Consider the following 17,482-nt stretch of genomic DNA (forward strand, 5'->3'; position numbering starts at 1 on the left):
TTGTTGTTCAGATGGCCAAGTGGAGTGTTTGGCGTAGCCCTGTGACGCTGCCGCTGTGCTGGGCAGAGGAGCTTACAGCATCAGGTGTGCGCTGCAGCAGCAGCACGCCGATGATCAGACAGGCATACTCGGAAAGCAGCATCGTCCGGCCTTTCAATGAAGTTCCCGGACTGTGGAAGAATGGCTGGGCTAACTTGTACAATTTCTGGAAGTTGGATGGCTTCAGAAATCTTCACCGCCTCATGTTGCAGAACTTCAACACTTTTGGACCCATTTACAGGTAAAGGAGTCCAGGCTGTTTTCTTCGTTCTACATAAAATGAAAAAATTACTGCACATGACTGACCCAAACCTGTAACCTACAATTTCCAAGGTCAAATGTTCATCTCACAATTTCTTTTCTTGTTTTCTGTATGGCAGAGAAAAAATAGGTTATTATGAAAGTGTAAATATCATCAACCCCGAGGATGCTGCCATCCTCTTCAAAGCAGAGGGCCATTATCCTAAAAGGCTGAAGGTTGAAGCATGGACATCATACAGAGATTACAGAAATCGCAAATATGGAGTTCTTCTTAAGTACGTCCTGTTACTGTCCTCTTCCAACTTTTCCACTATTCAGATACTTTGACAAAACCAGTCTCTCCAGTAAGCATTACCAGTGTTAGCTAAATACTTTTAATTTAAAATCTGATTGTCACACAGGAATGGAGAAGACTGGCGATCAAACCGTGTGATTCTCAACAAGGAGGTGATTTCCTTGAAGATGCTGGAAAATTTTGTGCCTTTGCTGGATGAAGTGGGCCAGGATTTTGTGGCCAGAGTTCACAAAAAGATCAAGCGAACTGGCCAGAACAAGTGGACCACTGACCTCTCTCAAGAACTCTTTAAATATGCATTAGAATGTAAGAATAACATTTATTTAAAATATTCAATTCTAATTATGCCTGCCTTTTTTTAAACTCAATCACACATCACTTGTTTCTATCTCATGTTTGTTTTGTCCAATATAGCAGTGAGCTCAGTGCTGTATGGTGAGCGTCTGGGTTTGATGCTGGACTACATTGACCCAGAAGCTCAGCATTTCATTGACTGCATCACCCTTATGTTCAAGACTACCTCGCCCATGCTGTACATACCTCCTGCTCTCTTGAAGCAGACTGGATCAAAGGTGTGGCGGGACCACGTGGAGGCCTGGGATGGCATATTCAACCACGGTGGGACACATAGGTTGAAAATTTAATTCTGAAATTTCAAAATACAGTTTTTGCTTTTACTGTGGTGCAATTTCTTGTTTCATTTCTGTCCTTTCGTTGCATCAGCGGACCGCTGTATCCAGAACATCTACAAGAAGCTGCGTCAGGATGCAGACACTCCAAAGAAATACCCAGGAGTCCTGGCAAGCCTGCTCATGCTGGACAAGCTGTCCATTGAAGACATCAAAGCCAGTGTCACTGAACTGATGGCGGGTGGAGTAGATACAGTAAGGAGAAAAAAAAATTAAAGTATGAGGAACTGTGTGACTGTTATCCAGATTTTTAAGGCTGCTTCTGGTTGTGTTACAGACTTCTATAACGCTTCAGTGGACGTTGTATGAATTAGCCAGGCACCCCAACCTCCAGGAGGAGCTCAGGGCAGAGGTGGCTGCAGCTCGGGCTGAAAGTCAGGGAGACTTGCTGGAGATGCTGAAGCGGATCCCTTTGGTCAAAGGTGCTCTGAAGGAAACACTCAGGTGACTGAAACACTTGTTCAAGACATTTAAGATAAGACCAGAAAAGATACACTTTATCAGAATTAACTTTTGCAATTCTCTTAGTTCATTAGTTTGTGTTTCTTTTATAAAAGTGGTTTTCTTTCTGTGTCTCAGGTTGCATCCGGTGGCAGTGAACTTGCAAAGATACATAGCAGAAGACATAATAATTCAAAACTATCACATCCCAGCTGGGGTAGGAGGCACAAAAACATATAAATGATGTATTTATATTTGAGTATTTGACCATTTTCATACAAACTGTCATGCATGTTGTTGTGTCTGTATATGTCTGTATGTGTATTCAGACTCTGGTCCAATTAGGGCTGTATGCTATGGGAAGAGACCCCAAGGTGTTTTCTCGTCCGGAGCAGTATCAGCCCTCTCGCTGGCTGAGGACCGAGACCCACTACTTCAGAAGTCTGGGCTTCGGCTTTGGGCCCCGTCAGTGTTTAGGACGAAGAATAGCCGAATCAGAGATGCAACTCTTTCTTATCCACGTAAGATATAAAGAAAATAATCAGCAGTATTTCCATATATATGTGGCACACTGACATCATACAAACTGTCTGCGTTACCTTTGCAGATTCTCGAGAACTTCAGAGTGGAGAAACAGCGACACGTGGAAGTACAGAGCACCTTTGAGCTAATTCTCTTGCCAGACAAGCCCATAATATTGACTCTGAAACCTCTACAAGCAAGTCAGTAACATCGTGTTTGATGAAATTAACTGTAAACGGCTTCACAAAACTCCACAATATGAACAACAAATGAAAATCTTCCAACCTTAGAGTTGTAGGGAGAGCAAGAAAAACACAGGAAGGAAGGAATAAGCTAAAGTTTTTACTTCAGTATTTCTATAGCTAGACAACAAAGTAATGGTACATATTGTAGATTGCTTAGTGAAAAATGTGATTACTAAGGGACATGTACTCTGTGTGTGAAATATACTAAAAATCAGGAATGCATTGTGCAAATTTATTTCACCTGTACTTGGCAAAAAATGTTCACTTATGTACCAATGATGAATAAAAAAATACAACTGATACAAAGTATCTGTTTTTATATGTAATTGTCTATGGTTTACATTTTAAACACACTTTTTCAGATTAAATCATCACATTTGAATTAGATCTAAATTTTAAGTCACAGACTCTGTGTGTCCCATCAACAGTTCAATTCATTTGCAGGTCTTTTTACAGGTTTTGCTTCTGCTGTCCTCTTTGCTGGTATAAGGAGCTGTAGGAAGTAACATGCAGTATTTGAGAATATTAAATCCCTTCATACCATAATTATATGGAGAAGAGTGAGGCCTGACTGACCGAAGGAACATTTTGAAGGATTGCTGTGGATGTTCGGATGAAGCCGTGCCTGTGCTCGCTCAGTTTGGTCAGCATTTCTTGCTTCTCTCTCCCCCATACTTTAGCGTTCTCCTCCAGCTTTAAAGATGCAAAAGAATATATATATATATATTTATAAGGAAATAAATAATTAGACCAAGTATATCTTATTTATATTTTCTTAACCTGAGCTTCCAGTGTTTGGATTCGTGCTTCAGCCCTCTCCAATTTATGTCGTAAACTCCATTCCTCCTTGAGTGTAAAAAAAAAAAGTGTCACTTTTAGGAGTTGCGAGGGAAAATTTGGATACTATCATAGTCATTTGCAATATTTAAGAAGTTTAAGAAGTACCTGGTCTGACTGCTGTGTTTTGAGTGGTGCAGGCAGCCGGTGAATCCTTTCCAGCTCTTTTCTGAGAGGGCCGTTCCTTGCTGCCAAGGCTGATTTCATTTCCTTCTTTTTAAAGCCATCTTCTCAGCATGAAAAGAGATCAGACACTCCAGTCAGTGTCAGTGCTTTTGTGACCATAATTGTTCCCACTGGGTGCACTTACCTCTTTCCATTAGCATCAGCCTTTTGTCACCACGATGAATATTCTTGTCTCTGAGCTTTCCATCTAATGCTTTCTCCATTTTTTCTATGACCTAAAAATAAGGATGGCACAAACATAAATATCCCCTCATGCAAATTATAAGCTGCTAGTCACATGAGAAGCATATTCACTATCATGAAATTAGATTAGTAACAGACTGTTCACCTCTTCCTGCTGTTTCACTGTGGCCTCTAAAGTTGCCATCTTTGCCAAGTGACTCTGGTGATGCTGCAGATCCTTCTGCTCCTGCTGGAGGACTCTGCAGAGCTTTAATAGCTCCTGCTCACTATCATTTTTCTGCACAAATAAAACCAATACGAGTTATATAATCAATGGAAAGACACTTTCCTGAGACGTGTTTTAAAAAATATTCATAATGTGTGTGGTGTGTTTTCTAACCCGGATGAGCTCGTTCTGCAGATGTTGTATGCGGTCCCTTTGTGTGGCGGCCTTGCTCACCTCACTGGCGAGCTTGAATTTTAGAGTGGCTTAAAAAGAGCAGAACAATCATCAGAACTGCAGAAACTGTCTGTCATCTCTTATTTACAGGGAATGTGTTTTTTGTACATTCACTTAAAAACTCGATCGCTGAGCATATCTAAGTAATCAGTTCGAATTTTACACTAGTTTCAATAACATGTCAGTTTTATGCCATGTGCTTTGGACCAATAATAATCAAAAGATCCATCAATATACTTTTGAATTTGAATGGATCTTTCGGAGGGATGGGAGTTAAATCCTATCCTTTTGCTTTTGATGTTAGCAAAGAGACCTTCTGGAACGTCCTTTCACCGAGGGCCACAAACTGTCCTTCAGGAGATAAGGGTTGTAGTACACACGGAGCTTATCGTGGTCCATGGCCTAAATAAGCTTCCTTATCACAAAATGACAGTCTGCCTGGGAATGGACACTCACAAGGATTAACGCATGCTGAGCAGCCTTCGATGTCACAACTTCATCTGCCAAGGAAATGACCTTAAGTCCGTTACGGCACTGAGAGAGAGCCAGCAGGGTGGTAAATTATCTGACTTTAGTGGATCAGCACCTAGTCCTTTATTTGCTCTTAACTTCTTAGGAGTTTAAAATTTTGCTCTGAGACTAAATGATGGTGTGTGGATAATATAAAGCTGAGTAAAACTTAAATGTTAAATTTATTTAAGTGTCAAATCACAACAACAACATCCTCAAGGGACTTTGTATTGTAAGGCGAAGACCCTGCAATAACGCAGAGAAAATCCCAACAATCAGACAAACCCCCTATGAAGAAGTAATGGGCAACACTGGGAAGGAGAAATGATGACAGGGGAAATAACTAATGATGAAATGCAGAGTGATGTATAAACACCCAGTGAGTGAAGAAGAAACACTCACGGCATCACGGGAAGCCCCCAGCAGCCTAGGCATATTGCAGCATAACTAAGGGAGAGTTCAGGGTCACCTGATCCAGCCCCAGCTATAAGCTATAGACTTATAAGCTATATAAGTGAAATGGAAAGCTGTAAATCTAATCTTAAAAGTAGAGAGGGTGTATATCTCTTGAGTTCAAACTGGGAGCTGGTTCCACAGAAGAGGGGCCTGAAAGCTGAAGGCTCTGGCTCCCATTTTACTTTTAAAACATAAACTTTAAATGCCCCCGTGAACCACAAGTAAGCTACCAGAGAGTGAAGTTAGGGTGATATATTACTTTTGTACCTATTCGGTCAGCAATTTCAGCCTTGGTCATGACATCAATGTCAGTGTCGGCCAGAAGATCTCGTCCAAGGTCCTGCTGCAGAGACAGATCACTGCGGAGCTGACTGTTTTCTGCCTCCAAAGACAGCACCTGTGTCCTAAGTGTTATTATGTCTTCTGCCATCCTAGACATTGCTGAGCGATAGTTTTCAATCTCCTGATGGTGAAAGAGTGCCTGTAAGTCTCACATTAGAACATTTTCAGTGGCTTAAAAGCAGAGGTGAGAAGTAATGAAGTACAAATACTTTGTTACTGTACTTAAGTAGAGTACTTAAGAAGTAACCAAGTACAAATACTACAAATAGTAGAATTGTCAGGTATCTGTACTTTATTTGATTATTTATTTTTCAGACAACTTTTTACTTTTACTACCTACATTTTTATACAAATATGCGTATTTTCTACTCCTTACATATGCAAAACAGTCTCGTTACTTTCGGTTCAAAGGTTCATTTATAGCTTATAGGTGGGCCGGAAGGAGTGCAGGTGTCCGCAATTTGTGTTTGCGGTACTTCAGAATCAAGCTAGCGCCACAGAAGAGGAGCGAGCATAACGGAAGTAACGTTTTGTTAAGTGGCAGGTAAATCCAAATTAAACGTTTCTATCAGCAAAAACACACAAACTGTTTGTGTGCAGTTTGTCGCACAGTGTGTCGCTAGCTAAAGGTCTGGATTTCCTAGGGAGAGAAAAGAGTGCGCAATAAATTCAATAGGAGATGGAGAAAGATGGAGGAAGACAGACAGGACGTGAGAGGAAGAAGATAGGTTGTATTTAAAGGTAAGGAGTGCTCAGTGACTCTGATGAACTGCAAATTTAAAGCTTATATGCAATGTCTTAATTTTTTAATCACATATTGGATTTGTGCATGAGGTGTTTTGTTAGATTATGTGTTTTCATTTTTGTGAAACAAACTAAGCTATACTAACTTTGTGCCATTCAAATGTTGCATGAATATTTGGGGTATTTTGCCAAAGTGGCTGTGGTTCTTATGGTTAGAATTAGGTTACATCAAATGCATCAGAGATGAATTTGCATTTAAACTGATGATGCTTAGATTAATTAACCGAATCCTAACTTTATACGAACTATATGCTGTCTAGTATAAAGAATAGTGTCAGGGGATGGACATAACCCATGGTAGCTTGTGAAACTGCTGACATCTTGTTGAATTCAGTTGTGTAAATCCACAAAGAGCAGCAGGTCAGCTGATCACAGCCTGTACACTAAGAAAATCTACTGACGCTCACATTAATTATTATGAGTTTTAATTCTTATTCCCACTGAGCCACTACAGAGATCTTAGGATTCCCCCCACCTGCTGAATCCCACTGTAACCAATGACTTACTCGTTTTCCTGTTTAGGTGTGGAGGCAAAGTTAGCCTCTACAATGTAGGTAACAGAAAATAGTTATTTTTTTAAAAATTCTCTTTCACTGTTTGTGTCCTACTGGTCTACTACTACTTGCATTGAACCTTATTAGTGCCTGTCAGAGCAATAAATGCCATTCTTTTTAGTGCTTATAATGGCATTTTACTGCCATGCACTGACTGGTGTCAACAATAAATTCACTGGCCTGTTGAAACAATTTGATATTAGGTGGTTATGAGCGAGCGCCACCACTAGATGTCTCCTCAATCCCATGCCTTAAGAGAGTAATACAGGATGTATTACCATAGACACACAAACAATTATAGCAGCAAAAGGTATGAACAGGCTTGAACTGGTTTTAAATAGGATAACTGGTTTTCAGATATGCATGTAGCATGAGACACGGGGTATTACTGCAAGCCATAAATGAATGTGATCCATTGACTTGGATGTTCCTCTAATTGATTGGTTAAGGTTTGGTATAATGTATTCATAACTCTGGCTCCTCAAATTCATAAGGGCATACCACTCCATCCTGTAAAGGTGTTTTGTTAGGGGAAATTTAACCGGGGATTTTGCACAAATCTTAGTCGTCTAGTTGTGCATGCACACACGTTCCTCTCTGAAAGCTGAATTTCTGTAGAAGCGAGCAAAAAAATATATATTTCTGGGAAATTCTTTAAAGAAATTTGTTTCTTTAAAGGCTGACAAAATGAGTCTGGGAGCTTAGCTTTTTTATCAAAGCATTTCTTTGTACAAGGCCCCTGGATGTTGTCTAGCAGCGTGTAGGACCCATTGTTCTGTCACATGCTCTTCTATCAAGTTGAATAGCCAGAATTGAATGGAGACAAGAGGCAGGTCCAGCTGTATGTATGAGCGGGGGGGGGGGGGGGGGGTGACTATTAGGGGATTCCAATCTTGGATGGTGTTGTTGTGTCTCCCATGGGACACAAGGGGTGAAATTGAGCATCTAATTGAAAGGGCAGGGACGAGGTGACAATCATGACTGTAGATGAGATGTCGTCTCTGCTGGGGGCCCAAAGCAGTGATGTGAAGGAGAGCTCCCCGTGATGAGTCTGGAAAGTCCTTTTATGTATTGAAAATAAAAGGGAATCTCTGTCTTTGGCTGGGTCCCTTCTATTCTGTATGATATAAAGCCATTAAACAGGTTTGATGTCATGCATAAAGTCACTTCAGGACAGATGTATGACAGCTCGACTGAAACATGAGGATTTCACATTTGGCTGCATTTTATTAACCACATTATTTTGCATGTAAAGTATTAATAATCATTGTCTATTGAACTTTAAATATGCACTTTTGTAATGAAAAAAGGCCAGTTGATACTCGTTGATAAATTAAGCATATACACCCACAGACAATTTAAGGCAGTGTGCAGACATAATAGTCTGGCTGTAAATAAAACAGGAGAAAATGGCAAGATATTCGAAAAGAAAATGTTATTGGAACACTTTAAGCCTCATCAGCTTAATCCTCCTTCAGTGCAATAACAGTCAAGGAGAAATGTTAATGTATTCATTTTATCTCCAAACTGTGACTGTTTGCTTCATCATCTTCTCATTTCACTGGCCTCTCTGTGTCACTGTTCGCTAACTAAATATGACATAGGATTGCCTCACTGATTGATTGAACAGTTAAGATATTGGTCATGCCTATTCACCTTTGTTTGGAGGTCAGAGATCTCTGCTACGTGGGGATCATCCTCAAAGTCATGCGGAGGGGGCCTAAAGCATGAGAACACAATTGTAGTCTAAATTTAAGTCTTTCATTTACTTTCGAAATAAATCAAATAAATCTGTTTCTCATATATTTTTGCACCGTACCGCATGTGTGGATGAGGAACTTGATACGTGCTGTTTATGTTAGGTTTGTTGTTCTCGGTAGAGTCTGCCCTCTCAGCTTTAGTATTCTGGTCTAGCTGGGCAGTGCCTGGAAGCTCAGTCTTCGCTCTGCTGAGGAGCAGCTGATTATCTGGTAGGATCTGTGCCAGGGCATCATGAGATGGGAGATTGTATTTTCCCCTCTGAAACTGTAGAGCACATAGTGTTTGATTGTCACAAATGATTTCCAAACTTGCTCAAAGCTGTTTCAGAAACAAATGTTGTTAAAATCTGTATGAATATCAAACAAGCATCACTTAAAATGCTAATGGGCTCTTTTAACTTCATTTACTGTCCCAGAAACATACAAATTATGCGTCATAACTTATTCAGAATAAATGATAAGCCAACCTGAAATTCCCAAAATATGTACTTGCTTGATTGGCCACTCCAGGTTGGCTCTAAAAGCAACTCCTATGATGAAAATGTAGAGCTTTGGACAAAAATGATTTTCTAATTATTCTTTGTCCACTAATCATATCAGTGCTTATAAGTCCAGTCTGCATGACACATGCTAACTAGGCAGCTAGTTTACTTGGCTTCACCCCCTGTAAAAGATAAAAGTAGCTGAAGTTTAAGTGCCTCAAACCCACTCAAACCCACATTCTTTTTTTTTTAAATCAAATCCTTTGGTGTCAAAACACATCTTAAAGACTTTAAATCAGTAGTCCATCCATCCATCCATCCATCTTCTTCCACTTTATCCGGGGCCAGGTCGCGGGGGCAGCAGCTTAAGCAGAGAAGCCCAGACCTTTCTCTCCCCAGCCACCTCCTCTAGCTTATCCGGGGGAACACCAAGGCGTTTCCAGGCCAGCCGAGAGATATAATCTCTCCAGCGTGTCCTGGGTCTGCCCCGGGGCCTCCTCCCGATGGGACATGCCCGGAAAACCTCACCCAGGAGGCGCCCAGGAGGCATCCTTGCCCCTCCCAGGTGGCTGAACTTCTCACCCTATCTCTAAGGGAGAGGCCAGCCACCCTTCAGAGGAAACTCATTTCCGCTGCTTGTATCCGCGATCTCGTTCTTTCGGTCACTACCCACAGCTTGTGGCCATAGGTGAGGGTAGGGACGTAGATCGACCGGTAAATTGAGAGCTTCGCTTTTACGCTCAGCTCTCTCTTCACCATGGCGGATCGTTGCAGGGTGCGCATCACTGCAGCCGCAGCACCAAGCTGTCTGTCGATCTCCGGCTCCCTTCTCCCATCACTCACGAACAAGACCCAAGACACTTAAACTCCTCCACTTGGGGCAGGAACTCATCCCCGACCCAGAGTGGGCACTCCACCCTTTTCCGGCTGAGAACCATAGTCTAGCGGACTAGCGGATGAACTCTCATTTCCAGCACCCTGGCATAGACTTTCCCAGGGAGGCTGAGGAGTGTGATCCCCCTGTAGTTGGAACACACCCTCCGGTCCCACTTCTTAAAAATGGGGACCACCCATTTTTCTGCCAGTCTTGTCTGCCAGCCCAGGGGTACTGCCCCTGATCTCCACGCAACATTGTAGAGGTTTTTCAACCAGGACAGCTGTACAACGTCCAGAGCCTTCAGGAACTCGAGGCGGACCTCATCCACACCAGGGGCTCTGCCACCAAGGAGTTGTTTAACTGCCTGTTACCTCCTCCCCCAGAAATTGGCGGGTCATCCCCCTCATCCCCAGACTCTGCTTCCTCCTCGGAAGACATGTCAGTGGAATTAAGGAGGTCCTTGAAGTATTCCTTCCACCGCCAGACAATTGTCTCAGTCAAATTCAGCAGCGCTCCAACAGCAATATACACAGTGCAGGTAGAGCACCGGTTTCCCCTCCTGAGACACCTGACGGTTTGTCAGAATCTCTTCAAGGCAGTCCGAAAGTCTTTTTCCATGGCCTCTCCGAACTCCTCCCACACCCGAGTTTTTGCTTCAGCCACTGCCCGACCCACATTCCGCTTGGCCTGTCGGTACCTGTCAGCTGCCTCCAAAGTCCCAGAGGCTAACCAAGCCCAATAGGACTCCTTCTTCAGCCTGGTGGCTCCCTTTACCTCTGGTGTCCACCATTTGGTTTGGGGGTTACCACCACGACAGGCACCAACCACCTTGTGGCCGCAGCTCAATGCAGCAGCAGGAGAAGCTGAACATGGTCCATTCAGACTTAATGTCTCCAGTCTCCCTCGGAATGCTGTTGAAGCTCTGCCGGAGGTGTGCATTGAAGATCTCACGGACTGGGGCCTCTGCTAGGCATTCCCAGCACACCCTCGTTTAGGTGCACCGGGTCTGTCCAGCGTCCTCCCCCGCCACCTGATCCAACTCACCACCAGGTGGTGATCAGTTGACAGCTCAGCCCCTCTTTTTACCCGAGTGTCCAAAACATATGGTCGCAGGTCTGGTGATACGATTACAAAATCGATCATCGACCTGCGGCCTAGAGCTTCCTGGTGCCACGTGAACTTATGGACACTCTTATGTTTGAACAAGGTGTTTGTTATGGCCAAACTGTGATTTGCACAGAAGTCTAATTAAAAAAAACACCCTTGGGTTCAGATCAGGGAGGTCGTTCCTCCCAATCACACCCCTCCAGGTCTTGCTGTCGTTACCCATGTGAGCATTGAAGTCTCTCAGTAGGACAACAGAGTCTCCAGGTGGAGCACCCTCCAGCACCCCACCCAGGAACTCTAAGAAGGCTGGGTACTCTGAACTGCCACTCGGTGTGTATAAGCACAGATGACAGTCAGGACCCGTTCCCCGACCCTAAGGCGCAGGGAACAAACCCTCTCATCCACCAGGAAGAACCCCAACGTACAGGCAGTAAGCTGAGGGGATATTAGAATACCCACCCCAGCCCGTTGCCTCTCACCAGGGGAAACTCCTTACTGAGACAGAGTCCAGCCCCTCTCCAGGAGACTGGTTCCAGAGCCCAAGCCATGCGTAGAGGTGAGCCCGACTATATCTAGCTAGTACCTCTCAACCTCACGCACTAACTCAGGCTCCTTCCCCACCAGAGAGGTGACATTCCATGTCCCAATTGCCTGTCTTGGTAGCCGGGGATCAGTCCGCCAGGGCCTCCGCTCCTGGCTGCCACCCGGCACAGAATGCACCCAACCCCTACGGCACCTCCTGCAGGTGGTGGGCCTGCGGGAGGATGGGCCCATGTCCCCTTTTCGGGCTGTGCCCGGCCGGACCCCACAGACTAAGGCCCGACCACCAGATGCTTGCCCTTGGGCACCTTTCCCGGGCCTGGCTCCAGGGTGAGGCCCCGGTAACCCTATCCCGGGCAGGGTAAACTGTTCCATTGATGTTTTCCTCATTAGGGTCTTCTGAATTGCTCTTTGTCTGGTCCCTCACCCAGGACCAATTTGCCATTGGAGACCCTGCCAGGGGGAAAAAGCCCCCGGACAACATAGCCCCTGGGATCCCTGGGACACACGAACCCCTCCACCACGATAAGGTAGCGATTCACACATCTTAAAGACTTTAAATCCGTAGTTTCAGGTCTATTTTGTAAATTGTGGGCATTCTGTGAGTCAGAAAAAGGAGGATTATGCTCACTGGCTAATGACCTGTCAGTTAAAGGTTTTTACTCAGTTGTGGTGTCCTTGGTTTCTTTATCAGATCCACCTCTTGCTAGTCTTGTTCAGTATCAGAACACCAACATGGTGATGGCAAAAATGTTCAACTTGAGACTTTAAAACATGGCTTCAGTAAACAATGAGTAATGTCACCATAATGTCTATGACTGAACTTTTTCTTATATGAGTCACTGAAGTATTAGTCACAGACTGCTTGTAAGGGTTTTGTGGACTTGGCATTGGGAAACCCTTGATCGTAAGTCAATGATCAACTTTGTCACTGCATCATTTATGGCAGGGTGGACAACCTAATGAAGGGAGGAACTGAGTTGTTGGATCAATTGCCTGGGGAGGACGCCGTACAGAGGAATGTGCCTTTAGTGTGTGTGTGTGTGCGTTGTATTTGCATCTGGTGGAGAGCCATGTTTGGCAGAGCCCCACCTCTCACCACTGGCAGAACTTTGCATTCTAAGGATGGCATGGTCCAAAAGAATGAGCTCATGGGTAAAGGCTGTGAGAATGAGCTTTCTCCTAAGAATATCTGGGCTCTCCCTGAGGATCTCAAAAATCTAGGAAGGGCTTAGAAAAGGAGCCAGATGATTTGGCTCAGTCTTCTGACTAGTAGCCTCCTGGGTGCCTGCTTGAATGTAAAAGTTGTCCCAGAGCAGACTCAGCATGCTGGAGAGATTCTCTGCTTAGACTGCTCCTCCCACAACCCGGAAAAGATAATCGAAAAATTAATGAATTAGTGGATGAGTGAAGGAATGGATGGATAGACAAACTGGACCTCTAGGCAGTGATTGTGGTGTTGACCTATTGATACATTTATAATGTAATATGGCAATTACTATTGTTTATCATCCTGATTGTGCTTATTTGTACTGAGGGCACCTTGCGAATAAAGCTAACTAGAGTTACTGATGACTTAATGACGTGGTTCAGGAGTCTACTACTGACAAGCATATAACAAGGTTCATAGGCTCTCCATCTATGATTGGTCTTGACTGTAATTTATTATTATTATTTTTTAAATGGAGCAGAATTCCTCCTAAGTGTCAAAATAAGAAATTTGTGATATTGAAAATAATATTATGCTCATAACTGGTCTAACAGAAGTTCTGCAAAACAAAAACCCATTGTTCACCACCATCATCATGGTCACCTTCATCAAATCTAGTCAGTAGTTTGTGTCAGTGAGAAAAGTTTCCCCCCCCAAAACACGTTCTCTACTTCCTAGATATCGCATTGGTCAAATAGAAATGTAAACATTTAAAGGTAAAAATTTTAAATGAAGTAAAAACTGTTACTACTATTATTACAAAGACAACAGCGATATCAACTCTAAAGATGTAGAGCTAGTTTTTGAAAAAACACAAAGGGATGCCAAATGGTCATTGTTATCTGTACGATGGAAAATGCTGAACAACTTCCCGTGACAATATGGGAGGACTAAATGACTTCCACAATGGTAGATTTAATGTTATCTAACATTTTTACATACACTGAAAGCTTTTATCAAAATACATTGTATCTATGACCTTTCTCACTGCACTGTGAGCGAGGCCATTCTACCTCCTCATCACTTGAATATAAATGCTGTTACATCAGTAGGCATACACTACCCACTCCATAACTAGAGAGCTCTCTGTCAATAGCCCTGAAGTCCTTTAAGTGTGAGCATTGCATACACAGTGTACACTTTCAATGACGACAGTTGCCTGGCAGCGCAAATTCAAAAAAATGGCATTAAATAGAGTGATTATTCATTATCTTTCCACTGACTTGCCCACTAACGCAAATACCTCCACAGTGTCAGAACCTACCTGCACAGCTGCAGGTGTGCTGAGGGATTTTGTCTTTTTTGAAGCCTTCATCCAACACAAAATGTCAGAGTCCTTTAACTGGTGGTGAATGGGAAAGCTGGAGCTTTGACATCAATCAGCTTGTAACCACAACACAAACCTTAGCGACTTCACAGGCAGTGAATTCCCACTATGTACAAAATGCTGTAATATCATGTTTCAGCAGAACTCACAGAAAAAGAGTGTTGAGGCTTCAGTTCTTCTCATTAATTCACTGTGGCTTGAGAGACTCACACAAACAATGTATTCATGTACCAAGCTTTTGGCAGCAGCAATATAAAACTAGTGCACATGTAAATGTAGCAGTACTTTTTATTCAATAATATATTAGCCTGAAAAGGGGTTTGGTGTATCTATACTGTACCTTAAAACTACAGAATGCCCTAATGCTGGAGTTAAATCACCACTGATGAAAATGTGGTGCTGTTATTACCTTGTTATAAATTAACCTAATCCAACAGCATGAATTTATATGCCTCAAGTAACTAAAGGTTTCCTATGTGCATGAAGTGTTTGGAGGAAATTATGAAGAATTATCATTAAGCTAAACACCGTAGAGCGCTCATTCTCATTCTCTGTCATATTGTAGAAATTGCGTTGTTTCCATAGGGATATCACACTGCACTTCAGTTGACAACTGGTGCAATACCATATGCTGAAAAAGTCAAACATGTCAGTATGAGGAAAATAACAGCCAACCTAATAACAACATGTAGCTTACTATGAAAAAAAGCTCTACTCTGTTTAGTTATTAGATAAATATTAGGCTAAATTTGTGTTGAATAATTCACTGGGTGCTTCTGGCTATGTGCTCTGCTAGAAGACGTAATCTCTTCTAATCCAGCAAGGGAAAACCTGCAGAAGTGAAAAGCCTTCCAGCGGAGTCTAATATCACATTATCATGTATGAGATTGCTCGACAAATTTAGAAAATCCCTACAACTAAATCATTTATATTCACATGTTGCACTTTGTAGACACAGCTCGTGTTCAGAATGCTTCTGACCGTGTTACATATAATCTGTGGAGAGCTATGTTTTGGGGGGATGTGTGCTGCGCTACGCTGTGCTCTGCTGTGTGGGTGGTGGGGATGGGGGTGGGGGTCTGAGTGACACAGTGTTGGTTTTTCACTCTGGGCTATCTCTAACATCATCAGAATTCAGGACATAGCCTGCAAAATGTAGCCAATGTGCTCTTCATGGGAGTGACAGCTCTGAATCTGCTGCCACGCAGAGCTTCAATTAGCCTGCCAGGCAGCCAGTTCCCAGGAGCCTTTTCTACCTCCCCATTCCAAATTTGCCATCCACCACCTTTTATTTTTCTTGTCAACCCTTCATCTAACCTAGCTTTTCCTCTTTTTCCCTCGTTTTCCACAGCGGACTTCAACACCTTCCGTTGTCCCTGTTACCTAAGTTACAATCTTTTTGCAGCTTTTCCCGTGTCACCATGACAGGCCAAGCGGAAATACTTACAATGTGTTAATGGACACAGAGGCAAAAAAAGGTGTTGGAGAACTAAAGTAGAAATGAAAGAAGGAAATTTAAAGGACAGGGTGCATTGGTGTTACTCAGGCTCTTCAGCTTGAGTAAAAAGAGAAGAAATACTAACATAGAAACAATTCTAATGTTATTAAATGTTCTACAGTTTAAAACACTATAGTTCATGTATCCTTCTCCGTTTCCACCTAAAGGATATCTGAGTACTGATAGACACCCAGCTTCGAACACATACTAGGTATTATAAATCTTTGGCCAATATGTGTAGGAATGACACATTTAAAGGCTTTATAAGTTATAAACCAGAAATGAAATACAAAATGCTACACGAATGCTATAATGGTACATTTTCATGGATTACACTGAAAAAAAAAAGTTGAAATGGTTTTTTTTTAAGCAAAAGTTTATGGGTACTTCTCTAAATGGTAAAATTCAATGTGTGATTAAAAAAACATGAAAATAACATATATAAAAGAAATACAGAAGGTATTTTTACAGACTTCTTACAGTGTGTATCGCTTATCTGCAAAATTAACACAAAAAACAATAAATGTATTTCAATGTAGCGCTGAGCCAAAAGGTAACTCAGAAAGCGCATCCTCATCAACGTTAGGGCCGTTTTAAAATTTAACCAAAAGAAATCTGGAGACAACCACAATTTATTACGTAGCTGTAACAATGATCTCATACATACGAGATATTTTATCTGTGAAAAATTACAATGAAATCAACATTGTAACAACTGATCTGCATTTAGCTTCTATTAGCAATAACACAGTAATACTAGATCAGGTAACACTTGATTGTCTTGCAGAAGAAAAAAATTCAATTCAATTTCTAAGAGAATTACATTTCGCCCTGCATGCAATCATATCTGTGCCCTGTCAGCAAAATAAAATCACATCTGCGGTGAGCTGGTTATGTGCTTATAAAGATTTATAAAATATGGCAAAATGGAGAGAGTCGCAAGAGGGATGGAGAGTGGGGTGTGTGTCAAGGACAGTGTGCAGGTCTGATTCAAGGGCATGCGTGGCTGACAGCCACTGCCACTCCCTGTGAGGTTCACAGCGAAAGCAAAGCCAAGGATTATCTGTAAATCAACTCCTGTCAATTAAGGATACACTGCAGTCAAACTGCAGCACTCCATAAATTAAGGAGGTATAAATATAAAGGCAAAATTGACTTTTGGTATAATGAATTGTGGTGGTGATGAGTGTGTCAAAAATAATAAATTAAATAAATAAAAAAGGAATTTAAAAATGAGTAAATATGGCTTCCATGTATTAATATATCCATATATTGAATATTGAATAAATTGTATTGACTATTGTGGTTTCAACTTCTTTAATTTACACACAAACAATAGGACGAACTATACTACAGTACTACAGTATAATGTGTAGTTTTATATATGTATGTTATAGTAGATAGTAGGCCGTTCTGTCTAAAATGTATGCAGCAAAGAAAGTAGTATGTTATCAAACAGAAAAGAAACAAACATGTAAATGTAATTATAATACTTAAGGTGGACTTATTGTTAAGGTCACTTTACTATTTGAAACTTTCCCATGTTTAATATTTAATATAATCGTTGTAGTAATATAAAAAAATAAAGAAAAGCACACTAAAAGATTCATCACTTGGATCATTAGAGTAATACACAAAGTGATTTTTAAATGTATTTAATATTTGAAGGCACACAAAACAAATGGGAAACACTGAATTCCATATATTGCTGTACAACCAATTCATTTTCCCTATAAGTTTTATTTAATCCTCACCAAACACAAAATATGATTTATGCTCAGGGGAGAATAAAATGATCCAATCGAGCCCTAAAACCTTACCCGAACAAGTTGGTAGTCAGCTACAGCACAGCAAGTATCCATGACTAGTTTTTTCCCC

General features: G+C 41.9%; 3 protein-coding genes across 3 annotated transcripts in view; 2 read left to right on the forward strand and 1 right to left on the reverse strand.

Annotated features, from left to right (window-relative positions):
* Positions 1-11: 11 nt before the first annotated feature.
* cyp11a1.2 (cytochrome P450 family 11 subfamily A member 1, tandem duplicate 2) lies at positions 12-2,798 on the forward strand. The gene is made up of 9 exons (XM_085165680.1): positions 12-280; positions 420-575; positions 702-901; positions 1,010-1,213; positions 1,319-1,479; positions 1,562-1,728; positions 1,864-1,942; positions 2,055-2,246; positions 2,333-2,798. The coding sequence occupies exons 1-9, from the start codon at positions 12-14 to the stop codon at positions 2,453-2,455; spliced, it is 1,551 nt and encodes a 516-aa protein (XP_085021806.1). The 3' UTR covers positions 2,456-2,798.
* A 79-nt stretch (positions 2,799-2,877) lies between these two features.
* Positions 2,878-15,938, reverse strand: ccdc33 (coiled-coil domain containing 33). Its single transcript, XM_085165685.1, has 11 exons — positions 14,044-15,938; positions 8,623-8,828; positions 8,460-8,523; positions 5,371-5,566; positions 4,078-4,166; positions 3,844-3,975; positions 3,640-3,730; positions 3,438-3,556; positions 3,273-3,338; positions 3,069-3,185; positions 2,878-2,985 (listed from the first exon to the last, which is right to left on the reverse strand). Exons 1-11 carry the CDS (start codon positions 14,092-14,094, stop codon positions 2,914-2,916), a joined length of 1,203 nt encoding a protein of 400 aa, XP_085021811.1. The 5' UTR covers positions 14,095-15,938; the 3' UTR covers positions 2,878-2,913.
* stra6 (signaling receptor and transporter of retinol STRA6) overlaps positions 5,867-17,482 on the forward strand; it is a 63,786-nt gene continuing 52,170 nt past the window's right edge. The window contains exons 1-2 of the mRNA XM_085165676.1: positions 5,867-5,989; positions 6,090-6,186. The gene's annotated coding sequence lies outside the window, so the exon portion shown is untranslated. The remainder of the gene's footprint in view (positions 5,990-6,089; positions 6,187-17,482) is intronic.

The sequence above is a fragment of the Neolamprologus multifasciatus genome, chromosome 7 (genome assembly GCF_963576455.1).
Source record: "Neolamprologus multifasciatus chromosome 7, fNeoMul1.2, whole genome shotgun sequence".
NCBI classification, from domain to species: Eukaryota; Metazoa; Chordata; class Actinopteri; order Cichliformes; family Cichlidae; genus Neolamprologus; species Neolamprologus multifasciatus.